This window comes from Oculina patagonica, chromosome 2 (genome assembly GCF_052425735.1).
Source record: "Oculina patagonica isolate OP01 chromosome 2, crgOcupat, whole genome shotgun sequence".
NCBI classification, from domain to species: Eukaryota; Metazoa; Cnidaria; class Anthozoa; order Scleractinia; family Oculinidae; genus Oculina; species Oculina patagonica.
In genome coordinates, this window is record NC_135759.1 from 595,864 (window position 1) to 608,171 (window position 12,308).

Below are 12,308 nucleotides of genomic sequence, written 5' to 3' on the forward strand. Positions count from 1 at the left end.
GCCGGAACTTAAAAGATTTGTCTGCCTTTTTGTTGATTCGTTTAATATTTTATAATTGGTAATAAGTATAAGTAAATGAAGAGGCGTTCTCAAGTTGAAATACTCGGAAAAAAGATTTTCCGAGTTCCCCCAACGGGAGTCGAACCCATGACCTTCCAGAATACCGGCTGGACGCTCTAACCACTGAGCTATGGGAGACTCGTGGTGAGCGAGGTCATATACTATTATTATTATTATTATTATTATTATTATTATTATTATTATTATTATTATTATTACTACTAGGTTCTTGGGTCCACAGCAGTCTCCAAGTCTCCTACTTCCTTGTTTTAGGCAACGACACATGTTTTGAAAGGAAAACCTTGTATTCACGTAATTTATTGCAATCCTTTTTGGATATTGTATTGAATCAGAATCCATTTTAAGTGTTGTATTAGTTTGTATTAGGTTCTGACTGTATATTGAAATTGTCATACCCAGTGTCACTCTAGCTTAGATACAAAATTAACGTTGCTAAGCATCAACAAAAAAATTCATGTCCTTATTAATTTTGAAACCTTAAATTACGTTGAAAATGAGGATCGAATGTGTTTACCAGCCGTGCCACTGTATCCTCCAATCAGAAAAATTAAAAAAAACAACAACAACAACTAAAGTAGAACCCCGGTAACTCGAACTCGGACAACTCGAACCACCCCGCTAACTCGAACTAAATTTCGTTTGAATTGATCAAGATTTGGGTCAAATCTACCCCAATTACTCGAATTCCTGTTCTTGCAACTCGCCACGGGTGCCCATTGATTAGAGAAACGAACAGATCACGTATTTGACAGCCATTTTCCACTTTTATCGTAAGAATTTATGATTGTGTTAGAGTTTCTGACGAGATAAGTTTAATTTGCACTGTACTGTATACTGAAATGCTAAAAAATCATTTAACTATCAACTATTAACTTGGCAAGTTACCCCGGTAACTCGAACTGTTTTTCGTTTCCATTCAGAGTTCGAGTTACCGGGGTTCTATCGTAACTACAGTTATGTATATTATACAGTTGCTTTTAATGAAGCCTTCAAGATGTTCGTATAGGTGTTATTATATATTGTCTCTTTACTGGTTGCGAAGTCATTCAGAGCTCTTTAGGGTTCCCTGGTTCCAGAGATTTAGACTTTGGGTTTAACTTTCATCTCAGTACGTTTTAGTGAATAATACAGGCCTCTAAAATGACGCCAGTTTACTCCATTGGCGTGGGAAGAATGGGATCCACTGAGATACAATCCGTTGAGATTGGAGTCATGACAATTTATGTACCACCAGGCTCCTTTGAATTTTGTGGCGCAGTCGCCACTGTATTGGTCATTGTCTTTATCTTTCGTGGAAAACTGCATACCACTAGAAGAGAATTACAAATGGATAACATAACAGTGTTGTGAAACACGCGATGGTGCAATTTGGACAGAACGTTTCTTGCGCTGTAGCGAAAATTATTGGTTTTTGTGACGCTGTACAAGCAACTAAAAAGTCTGTAATTTTGTTGAGAACGAGAAATACTTAAATGTCTTACCTATGGCGTGTAGTCATCGAGTCACCAGCCGTGCCACTGTATCCTCCAATCAAAAGCTGGTACTTATCTCCCTCGTCTGCCACCTTAAAAGTCGTGTACTCAGCGTATGTGATGTTCCCATCAAAGTCTTCCAGGTCAACTCTCAGCATGACGTCATCAGCGGCTGTCAAACGGTGAAGATTGTCGTTTCCAAGCCAGAACTCGCCGTTCAGATCTCCAAACCCGTTTTTGTAGGATTCCCAACCAAGATAGAAGTCAACAGAGCCGTCCAAACGCTTCTGAAAAACTGTCCAACCTCCACCGTCCGTGGTCATGTCACACAACACTTGTATTGGTTTACCGCCATCTGGAATGATGGTGTACACGCCACTGGATGTGAAACCATCTTGAAAGAGTTGGGCGCAACTTTTGATTGGCTCTTTTGATTGACAAAAAAGAGATTTCACACTGAGTTATTTGAAAAAAAAAAATTCTTATATTCCATGAGCCAGTAGGTGAATTGGTATCATCTGTGGGGAATAATTTAAAATGGTGATTTTTTTTCTTTTTTTTTTTGCCGCTTTATGAAGCACCATCTCCAATTAACCTAGAACAGCCTTATGGCTCTGAAAAAATGGCAGTGAAAATTTACAGGTACGGTCAAGCTGCCTTTTTTAACTCGGAAAATTCCGAGTTTTGGTGAGGGGGCCGATTTCACTTCTTCCCTCCTTCACTCCTTCCCTCGATTCCTGTAAACATTTTAATTGAATTAATTAATTAATCTTGTGAAGCGGGTAGGTGGCTGGGTTAAATGCGAGCTATAACTGTGTTACTTTATATGAAGTACACAAAGGCTATATATCTGTTTCTGAAAACCCAAAGTTCTCCTTGTGGTACGGAATTTTGTGCTGAACGCATGCGCATATATGAAGTACACAAGGGCTATATATTTTCACCAAATCTTACTAAGAACTGGTCAAATTTCAACAAAATTGGGGGTTCTATTTATCGCCGAGTATTTTCGAAAAAAAAAATTAGATGGTACTAGAAAAGAGTTAAATTTGAATGAAATATTTATCTATAAGCCGAGGCCGAGCGATCATCAACAAACGAAAATTATTAGCAAGCGTTTGTAATTTATTCTTGGTCATTACCTTTTATTTTAGTGGCGGCTCCTTAAAAGCCATTTGGTTTAATGAAGCAACGTTAGGAATGAAGTTTTTATTCGCCTTTTCTCTTCGATATTTAGCTTGGAAAATCGCGGTTTTGGACTAAGGCTTGCTTATCGTAAATCGCAGACAAATTTGAAGATATGGCTTGAGGGCTCGCTCTGGAATATTATTTATTTTGTCGGCGTACGGTGATCGTCTTTTGAACTGACGAGGGCATTCGAAATCCCGCATGTCTTAAACAATTTCCTTGCAATCTTTTCTACAATAATTATTTCTGCCTGAGACTGTTCCTGAGACTGAGACTGTTCCTTTCCTTCCGAGGCTGTTCCTTTCCTTAAAGTTTAGTTAAATTGCAGAATCACTGCTAACGTGACTTTTCAAGAGAAGAAGGGTCGAGAATGGATCTTTTCGGCTTGTTGTGGCGACACCAGAAACTGACCAATCAGAAGCGGCTGTTCCCACGCGCGTGGTAAACATTGTAACACGATCTGACAGAAATCGGCTTGATGTAATATTTTTGTTCGAAACCGAAAACTTATAACACTACGACTTCTTTGCTAAAAGAAACCACTCCAAAAGAGTTTGATTGGATTCAGGATACTAGACAAATACTGGTAACAGCACATGTTTCGTTTTGATGACATTTAAAGTTCACCTGCTTTATATGCTTGAATTGATCTGTTCGCTGGCAACTTGGCGAATTGCGACGAACTGAAGTTTCAATGAATCATCAGGAATCATCCCGTATTCTCTGGCGATTTTACAGTTGTTCTGAACGGTCTCTACCTCGGCAACGACTTTCAATTTGAAACCTTGAAGTTGCTTGAAAACGAGTAGCTTTTGGCATGATGATCGATAACCGGTTAATTCTTCGGAAGAATGCGTGATTGTTTGAGATGGCCGGGATTCTGAACTCAGGTGAATTTTTTGTCACACGTATGTACGGTTCTATTAATAAATTCATCTTTTATCAGTGATTTGTTGGTTTTCAATTACATAGTTGTGATTTAACGCATATGTTAATTCGCTGCGCGTGGATTGTTTTATAAACGACTATTAAAAGTTCAAGCAAGCAAACCGTGTACGATCTCCTACCGGTATACGTTGGATCAACAAAGTGATCTAATCGGTTTGACACATAGAAAACTGAAATTGAAGAAGCAGAGACCGATACAACGTAGAATGAGAGAGTTAGTCTTGTACTATATTTCGGCTGGCCAAACCAGCCTTCTTCAGGTACAATGAAGTTTACATTGGCTATGTTTAAATTTATATGGTGATAATGATATCTTACGAAATACCGGAAATACGTAAAACTAAATACAGGAAATATGTAAACAGTGTGCTAGTATAAAACAAAAAATTTAAAATATGCTAAGCTTAAAAAATGACAACATATTATTATATTCATTATTGTTTTATAGTTTGAAGGAAAAATTGGGTCCTGGCTTATAGCCGAATGATTTGGATTTATTTTTTGTCAGAGTCTAACTGGTTCTTAAAACTAAATGTTTAGCGTCTCGGCTTATAGCCGGATAAATACGGTACATGCATACTTAACTACCAGCCGAAATATTGTATTAATGTAAGTTTGCTTGAAATAGACGAAAACTTTATTTTTCTAATGATATAATTATTTTGCCTAACCTTCAAAAAACGATGAGCAGCTAGATGACAATCAAACTAAGTGAAGTTTAAGGCAAATCTTTATTTGTCAGTTTGTTGTTTTCGATTCTTGTTTCATAATAAATTTTCCGAGTTTAGTGGCTCATAGCCACTTTGATTATCATCTTAAATTTAGTTTATTATTATATTCATATTACGTACTGCAAGGTTTTCCTACATAGCCATCAATGCAATTACATTTGAAGCCTTCAGCTTGGTAGTCAGGAATACAGACTTCTTTGTCACCGCACAGATAGGCAATGCTCTCACAAACACTCTGTTAAGAAAAGAACAAAGAAAATATTGCTTTTGGTAATAAAGTGGTCCTCATGTGCGAGCGTTCGCGTTTGGTTAATATGAATATATTTTTCTTTTTTGCTATATTTCGTAGGGGTGAAGGTAAGCATAATAGTACCGAGGGGATACAATTCTGTTATCCGCTAACAAATAAAATGTCCATATAAGTCAATATACGAGGACAAAGTCCGTATATAAGAATAAAATTAAATTCGTTCGCAGGGAGAAAAGCATCGCTCCAAAAGTGACCACTTCCAAGAAACGTTGTACCGTTAACGCTTTGACCCTTCGACTGTGTCAAATTTAGTCATCGTACGTAACATTAACGTAACATTTTCCAATACTAACACTTGTCACTTCAGGTGACAAATTCGTTACGTACATTATTTTATTTTTAAACCGTTGGTTGTGATTGAAATAAAGACAACCAATGAGAGAGCTTTCAACGACTATCTCTTTAAAGTTAAGAATTCATAAACTTCTGTTAAGTTTAAAATAAATAAATAAATTACTGTATTTAGAAAGGAAGCCACATAAGTTCTAGCTGGCTTAATGCGGGTCCTCTATCCAGGTCGAATTTCACAATTGGTTCATGCTTTAGCGGGCTCCATCGAGTTATGGAGCACGCGGGAAGTTTGGAGAGCATGGAAGAAGCGTAAGAGTTGCCCGAGGCGATAGCCGAGGGCAACTCTAGCTTCTTGAGTGCTCTCCAAACTTCCCAAGTGCTCCATAACTCGTTGGAGCACAGCTAAAAGCATGAATCAATTGTTTTATAACATTGCCGGTGGAATTGTGCATCAAAACCGGCCGCGGAGTAAAGAAAAAAAAACTGTGTTTATTGTGTGCAGTGTGAGAACATAAACTTAGCGGTCGAGCAATGAATTACACATGTATAAGTTTACTCGATTGGAACAGTTTGTGTCAAATGGCTAATAAATTGACTACCGTATTTATTTGATTAAGCGCCCTGGGCGCTTATTAAATTTTTGGACCTCCAGGGTGGGCGCTTATTCGAGGTGGGCGCTTATTCGAGGCTGGGCGCTTATTAAATTTTCACCATTTTCAGAAATTAGTAAGTTTATTTCGTAACAAAACAATAAATAATAACAAAACTTGAAGATGTACCAAAGCAGAATTTTAACTGTTCATTGAAAGTTTCTGTAAAATACTAAGAAAACTCGGTCTTTGGGGAAGTCTCTCAGTAGTACTTAGTCAATCATTACATTATTTGATTGCGCGGCTCTGCTAGCTATGTTATAATGGAATTTGGAAATGTTGGTTTTTCAGGAGGGAGGAAAACCTGGAGAACCCGGAGATAAACCCTCGGAGCAAGGCGAGAAAAACAACAAACTCAACTCACACAATCGAACCCGGGCGACATCGATGGGAGGTGAGCGCTCTCACCACTGCGCCAACTCTGCCCCCATGAACAACACAGATTTACCGAACTTTTTGATATATAATGGTCCCTTTCATTGGGTTTCACGTTGCCCAGTCATTTAAAAACATTATTATACAAAATGCTAGAAAGTTTCCGTCTTCTAAATTTTGCTTTTAACAACCTACGACATTAGTTCTTAGAATTACCTTTATTCCTCTGTAACTAAAATTTTCATCCTCTGTGAAGTTAACATGACCGAAGAATCTATCAGAGTCGCTCAGCTGACATTTGAATCTTCCAGCCTCGTTCTTTGTAGTTGCAAAATTGTAAGACTGACATCGCTCTTCCTCGACGCACTCAAGCCGACAAGAACTTTCTGACTCCACTTCAACCTCTTTTATCACGCTTCCATTAAGCTTTCGTCCTTCTATTGCCCTGGCAAAGTTCACAGCTTTAAAACCTGGCGGTGAAATACGGCTTATACCATGCACAGCCGTGCAGATAAGGGTCAGTATCCAAAGATGCATGTCAGTTCTGCCCGGAAGGTTCTAGTTAGAGTCATTAAATGGCAAAAGCAGGTGAAAAAAGTCAGGTTATTAAAACAGCAGGCCTTGGTGCAAAACAAAATTCATCTACGTTGGAAAATAACAATGTTCCCTATGCATTTGGTTTTATTTTCTAGTTGATTACGATTTAAATTGATTTTTTTATTTGTACGTACTTGTGAAGCATTTCTAAGATTAGCTCTTAAAAAAAATTCACTGTGTTGTTATTTGTTATTCCTCAACATTATAGTCTAAAGCGTCTCCCGTTGTCAGTGTAATGAGTTTATTTAATCTTCGTTTCTTTATTTTTCTAGTTTCTCTTTTTTTGTTTCTTGCTATAATAGTTATATTTTGCGGTTTGTCCTCCACTGATTGCTTTTCCTGAATTCTTGTAAGATGAGAGCAGTTCTTTTTACCAGAGCAAGTTAAGAAGAGAATGTACGGCGTGGTACTGCAATGTTTACTGAAGACACAACATTAAGTGATGTTGAGTGTATATGAAGTCCCGATAAATCGAAAATCATTTTTAAATGAATTTATTGCGGGAATAATGAAATAATTTTTTTACTTCGATTATTCATTTTAACCGTTTTATTGAACTTGCTAAGGCAGTGAAATTACCTAGCGAAATCACCATTGTAATTATTATTCCCTTGCCTTTAGTTTATTAACCAGCGTCATTATGTGCAGTTGGAGGTCACTTTGTGAAATAATTGGTAATGAAAGTTAATGTACTAACATAGCAAGCCTTGGTGCAAAACAAAATTGTCTAAATGCAAATTAAATTAATTTACGTTGGAAATAATTAACAATCACGTTGCAAATGGAAATTTTTTTTAACTTTTTTAACTTGACACTTGGTTGACACTGAGTGCGGTATTGTGTGAAACCAACTTCATATACAAAAATATCAATTTTGCAGTAAGGTAGCTTTGTTAAACGATTGGACCAATTATTCCCACTGCTAAGCAGCGCGCGGTATATTAAACAGACCCAATGTGCTCGCATGATATTACTATTATTAATTGATGTCACCAAGGAACACGAACTTGACGTCAATGTTTTTAAAAAAAATGTTTAGTTCTCTGAAAGAGATGAGATGCGACACCGGCCTAGTTGAGTTTTTAGCTCACCCTGATGAAATATACGAAATTTCTAGCGCCAAAAACAATTCTAATTATGTTAATTTTTGCCAAAAATTATGCAGCAGGAATTTGCTAGAGAATTTGAAGATATCATGCAATTTAAAATTATTGGCCGTTTGACTGACATCATGTACGCTGGGATTTTAAATTGCTGTTGGGAAACCTGGTGAACATTGGGAAACCTGACACAACAAAGGTAAAAAACACTAAACTGGATTCTCTTGTTTGGGCTCTAAGCGCAGTGCAAACATTGGTCGACCCCAAACTGAAAAAGTAGATCACGGCAAAGTTTCCTAACTTTTAAAATTTTGTTAAAGTAAAGGAAATATAATAATAAAGTATTTTTCGTTTGTCTCACGACGTAGTGTCACTGTGATGTAGATCGCGACGTTTCGACTGCACACTGCTAGTCTTCATCAGGCGATAAGGTCGACTGGTCGGGTGTAACTTTATAAAGCACGCTGCTGCGCTGTGATTGGTTGGTTTTCAACAGCTGTGATTGGTGCATTTCGATCCGCTGTCGTTCCGTTCTCCTGGTGTTGTGTTTTTTGATCGTGGGCATCCATGCTTCGGGAATTTCAATTCCACTATCCCTGTTGATATTGTTAGGGTGAAGTCTTATCTGAATTGCCTGTTTGACCCTGCGTGTGTACCAGTGTGGTTCACGATCAATAAACTTTACCTCATTCCAAAGCGGGTAGTGTCCGGTGTTGTGGGTGTGCTCTGAAACGGCGGAGGTCTGGATACGGGCGAGTCGGATGTCCCGGTCGGGTTCTTTGATCCTGTCTTGCATAGGTCTTCCAGTCTCGCCGATGTAAACTTTGCCGCACTCACAGGGAATTCTGTAAACAACGCCATCTTGTTTAGTCGGATCAACGGCGTCTTTCGGCCGTACTAGGTGTGATCTTAATGTAGTTTGCAACTTGAAAACAGCGCGTACGCCTTGTTGTTGTAGGCAGCGTCTAAGTTGTTCGGAAAGACCTTTGACATGGGGTAGAACCGCAGTAGATTTAAACTCGGTCGTAGGCTCAGCACTGGTGCTCGGCTTTCTGGTCTTGGTGATCTTCTGCAAGAAAGAAAAAGGATAACCATTAGAAACAAGAACAGATGACAGATGTTTTTTCTCCTTGGATATAACAGATGGTTTTGTTACGAGGCGTTTAGCACGATCGTAAAGACACTTAACAATACCGCGTTTTACTGATTGAGGGTGGTGTGAATCATACGCTAAGTATTGATCAGTGTGTGTTGGTTTTCTATATACGCTAGTGGTGAGCCGGCCGTCTGGTTCTCTCGAAACTGTGGTGTCGAGGAAGGCGATTTTGCAGTCATTCTCTGTTTCCATGGTGAAGCGGATGGAAGGCTGCTGGTTGTTAAGATGTTGTAAGAAGCTGTCGACTCTTCCGCGATCCAAAATGGTGAAAGTGTCGTCCACGTAGTGTTTCCATATCTTAGGCTTGTAGGATGATGAAGTTATTGCCTGCTCCTCAAAGCTCTCCATGTAGAGATTAGCAACAACAGCGGAAACCGGACTTCCGGTTGGAAGAGTCGACAGCTTCTTACAACATCTTAACAACCAGCACCTTTCTCTCTCAATTTTAATGGCAAAGATCACTCTTCATTGCTTCAGGTATGATCATGACCACTTTGGTTACTACAATTGTAAAGTTCTTTTATTTATACTCTTTTCTTTAAACGGGTTTTGAAAGTTCCGCATTGTGGTCAACAACCGATCAATAACTCTGTCTTCGCGTTGTGAAATAAAAGCTGCATCGGTGGGCACTTAGGTTTAGAGTGATCCCAATAAGTCCTCCTGCAACCATCATGCAACGGTTGATATGATCGAGAGTGGTATCCCATCCTATCGCGGGTTCTTGTTCACTTCCCTGTTACCATGAAAAAATTTCTGTAGACCTCAAGGCCTCTTTAAGTGATAACAACGGGTTTTTTTTTCTACCTTTTATTTTCAACTGGTTTTCACTACGTAGACATAAAAGCAGTTTAGTTCTGAAACACCTAAGAAACAAAAAGTTCAAAAAATGATTGATTTTCCTCTCTGTCCACATTCAGAGCCGAAAGACTCGCTCTTCATTCTATTAAGACATTTTACAAAATAATGGGCGTCTTTGACCTCTTATAGTTTACATCCAATAGGTTTTTCTTGCTGTTTATTTTTAACTAACATGTAGAGGTTTTAACAGTTTTAAAACAATATACGATAGTAATTAATATCTAAGAATCTTAATTTGATATTGAAAATAAATTGTAATACAGTGTAATCAGTTGTTTCAAAGCTTAGCCAGTCAGGGGAGCTTTTTTTTAAAAAAAGAGCCATGGATCCCCGGCAGAACCAAGTTATGGATCAAGCCTCGTTTTTAACCCCTTTTCAGACCGGGCTTTTTTGGACCTTCTTGGACCGGGGGCGGGGGCTTTTAAAGCCCACGCCCCCCCATGTAACTTCCAGAATAGCGATATCAAAACAGCCGCCATCTTGGATCCGCCATCTTGGATCTCAATATTTTTCCAAAACGCCAGAAAACCACCCAAAATTACTGCAAAGTACTCAAAATGAATAAAACTGTGCTAAACAACCGTAAAAAGGTGAGAATAATTGCATTAAAGTTAATTTTCATTAATAGAAACACGAAGATTACAAATTTGGGAAAACATGCCTGTCAAAATGCCGTTGCCATGGTGATGACACCACCACCTATCCTATTAAATTATTACCAGATAAATTTTAGATATTAAAACCCGCAAAGTTTGGCAGCGTTTGGTTGAATCCTGAAAAAGTTATAAGCGTTCAAAGTCGGCGCGGGCGTCAAAAGCCCCCCGGTCTCAATAGGGTTAATCAAGTCCTATGAACAGTATAATCAGTGCAAGCTATAGTATTTTATCTCATAATTTTAAGGACTAGGAAAATTTCGTCCTAAAATACTAAAAACGGCAATATTTCAACCAATTTAGAACTTGCGCGAAGCAATTTAGAATTTCAGCCTCGTTTTCATGCTGAGCCACACAGGGTACATTTCGACGCCCCATAGAAACCGTCTGCACGGGTTACAAAAGTGCCGACAACATTTATCGGGTCCCTTAGGCCCTCCACAACACTTTTACACTGGTCGGCAAAAATCTTCACGAAATTCCCACGGAACTTTTTTCAGCGACATTTGCTCCTGGACTATGATGAAGACTAGCAGTGTGCAGTCGAAACGTCGCGATCTACATAACAGTGACACTACGTCGTAAGACAAACGAAAAATATTTATTATTATTGTACTCTACCACGATGATTAACGACAACATTTTTAAAGGAAATATGTCGATACAGAAAGTAAAAAAAATATATATATTTACTACTGGATGAAAACATCATCCAACGATGCTAAAAACAAATACAAAATCGCTTTAACTCAACTCAGGAAGTTCTGGAATCTTCTTGGCCAACTTATGACCGATTCCTTGAATTTTTCTTACCTACACGGCGAATTGTCTAATTCACAAAAACAAGCAATAATAAGACTTATTGAGAAGAAAGGAAAGGATAGACGTTATATAAAAAACTGGCGGCCTATCTCTTTATTAAATGTTGACACTAAAATAGCTTCGAAAGCATTAGCATTGCGATTAGAAAAAGTATTGCCTTTTATTATAAACGGGGACCAATATGCTTATGTCAAAGGCAGAACTATTTTCGATGCGGTCCGGTCAATCGAAGACATCATGGAATACACGAGAATCAACCAGATACCTGGGTTAATGGTGGCAATTGACTTTGAAAAAGCATTCGATTCTATAAGCTGGAATTTTTTGCTAAAAGCATTAAAATCGTTTAATCTTGGTGAATCTTTTGTTAAATGGATCTCTGTTTTTTATTCTAATATATCCAGTTGTGTCACAAACAATGGTTTTTCGACGCCATTGTTCAATGTTGAAAGAGGTGTTAGACAAGGAGACCCGTTGTCACCGTATCTGTTCATCATAGTGTTGGAACTACTATTAATTAAATAAGAAGTGATCCTCGTATCAAAGGAATTAAAATTGGTAATATAGAGGTAAAACTTGCAGCCTTTGCTGATGACTTGACAACATTTGTACACAACAAAGCCTCCATAGAACATTTGTTCAGTACACTGGGACTATTCGAAAAATGTTCAGGCTTGAAATTAAACAAAGACAAAACGGAGGCCTACTGGCTCGAGAGTAGCCATAATTGTAAACAAAACTTGGGTATAGAAACTGTTAATGAACCAATGAAGATTCTGGGAATTTATTTTACGTATAATTCTCGCCTAAAACATGAACTTAATTTTGAAGCAATACTTAAATCTTTAAAGAAAACCTTGAATGGTTGGCAATGGCGAAATCTAACTGTGTTCGGCAAGATTCAAATCATTAAAACATTCGCAATGCCAAAACTCATGTACCGTGCTTCCGTATTAAATCTAGACAAAGATTTTTTGAAAAAGGTTAATTCTGTGATGTTTAATTTTTTATGGAACGGAAAAGATAAAATCAAACGCTTAGCTCTGATCAGCGATTATAAGGATGGCGGTCTGAAA

At 38.1% G+C, this 12,308-nt stretch overlaps 1 protein-coding gene across 1 annotated transcript; it reads right to left on the reverse strand.

Annotated features, from left to right (window-relative positions):
* Positions 1–1,146: 1,146 nt before the first annotated feature.
* Positions 1,147–6,594, reverse strand: LOC144642482 (microfibril-associated glycoprotein 4-like). The gene is made up of 4 exons (XM_078501445.1): positions 6,263–6,594; positions 4,541–4,655; positions 1,563–1,980; positions 1,147–1,390 (listed from the first exon to the last, which is right to left on the reverse strand). Exons 1-4 carry the CDS (start codon positions 6,581–6,583, stop codon positions 1,162–1,164), a joined length of 1,083 nt encoding a protein of 360 aa, XP_078357571.1. The 5' UTR covers positions 6,584–6,594; the 3' UTR covers positions 1,147–1,161.
* Between the last annotated feature and the right edge of the window lie 5,714 nt (positions 6,595–12,308).

What these genes read in the sequence shown, in the direction of transcription:
- LOC144642482 (XM_078501445.1), bottom strand. Translation starts at nt 6,583, where the DNA reads ATGCATCTTTGGATACTGACCCTTATCTGCACGGCTGTGCATGGTATA. An exon ending in TTAGTTACAGAGGAATAAAG is followed by an intron (nt 4,656 to 6,262) that starts GTAATTCTAAGA and finishes TTTTCTTAACAG; the next exon opens with AGTGTTTGTGAGAGCATTGC. An exon ending in TCGATGACTACACGCCATAG is followed by an intron (nt 1,391 to 1,562) that starts GTAAGACATTTA and finishes ATTCTCTTCTAG; the next exon opens with TGGTATGCAGTTTTCCACGA.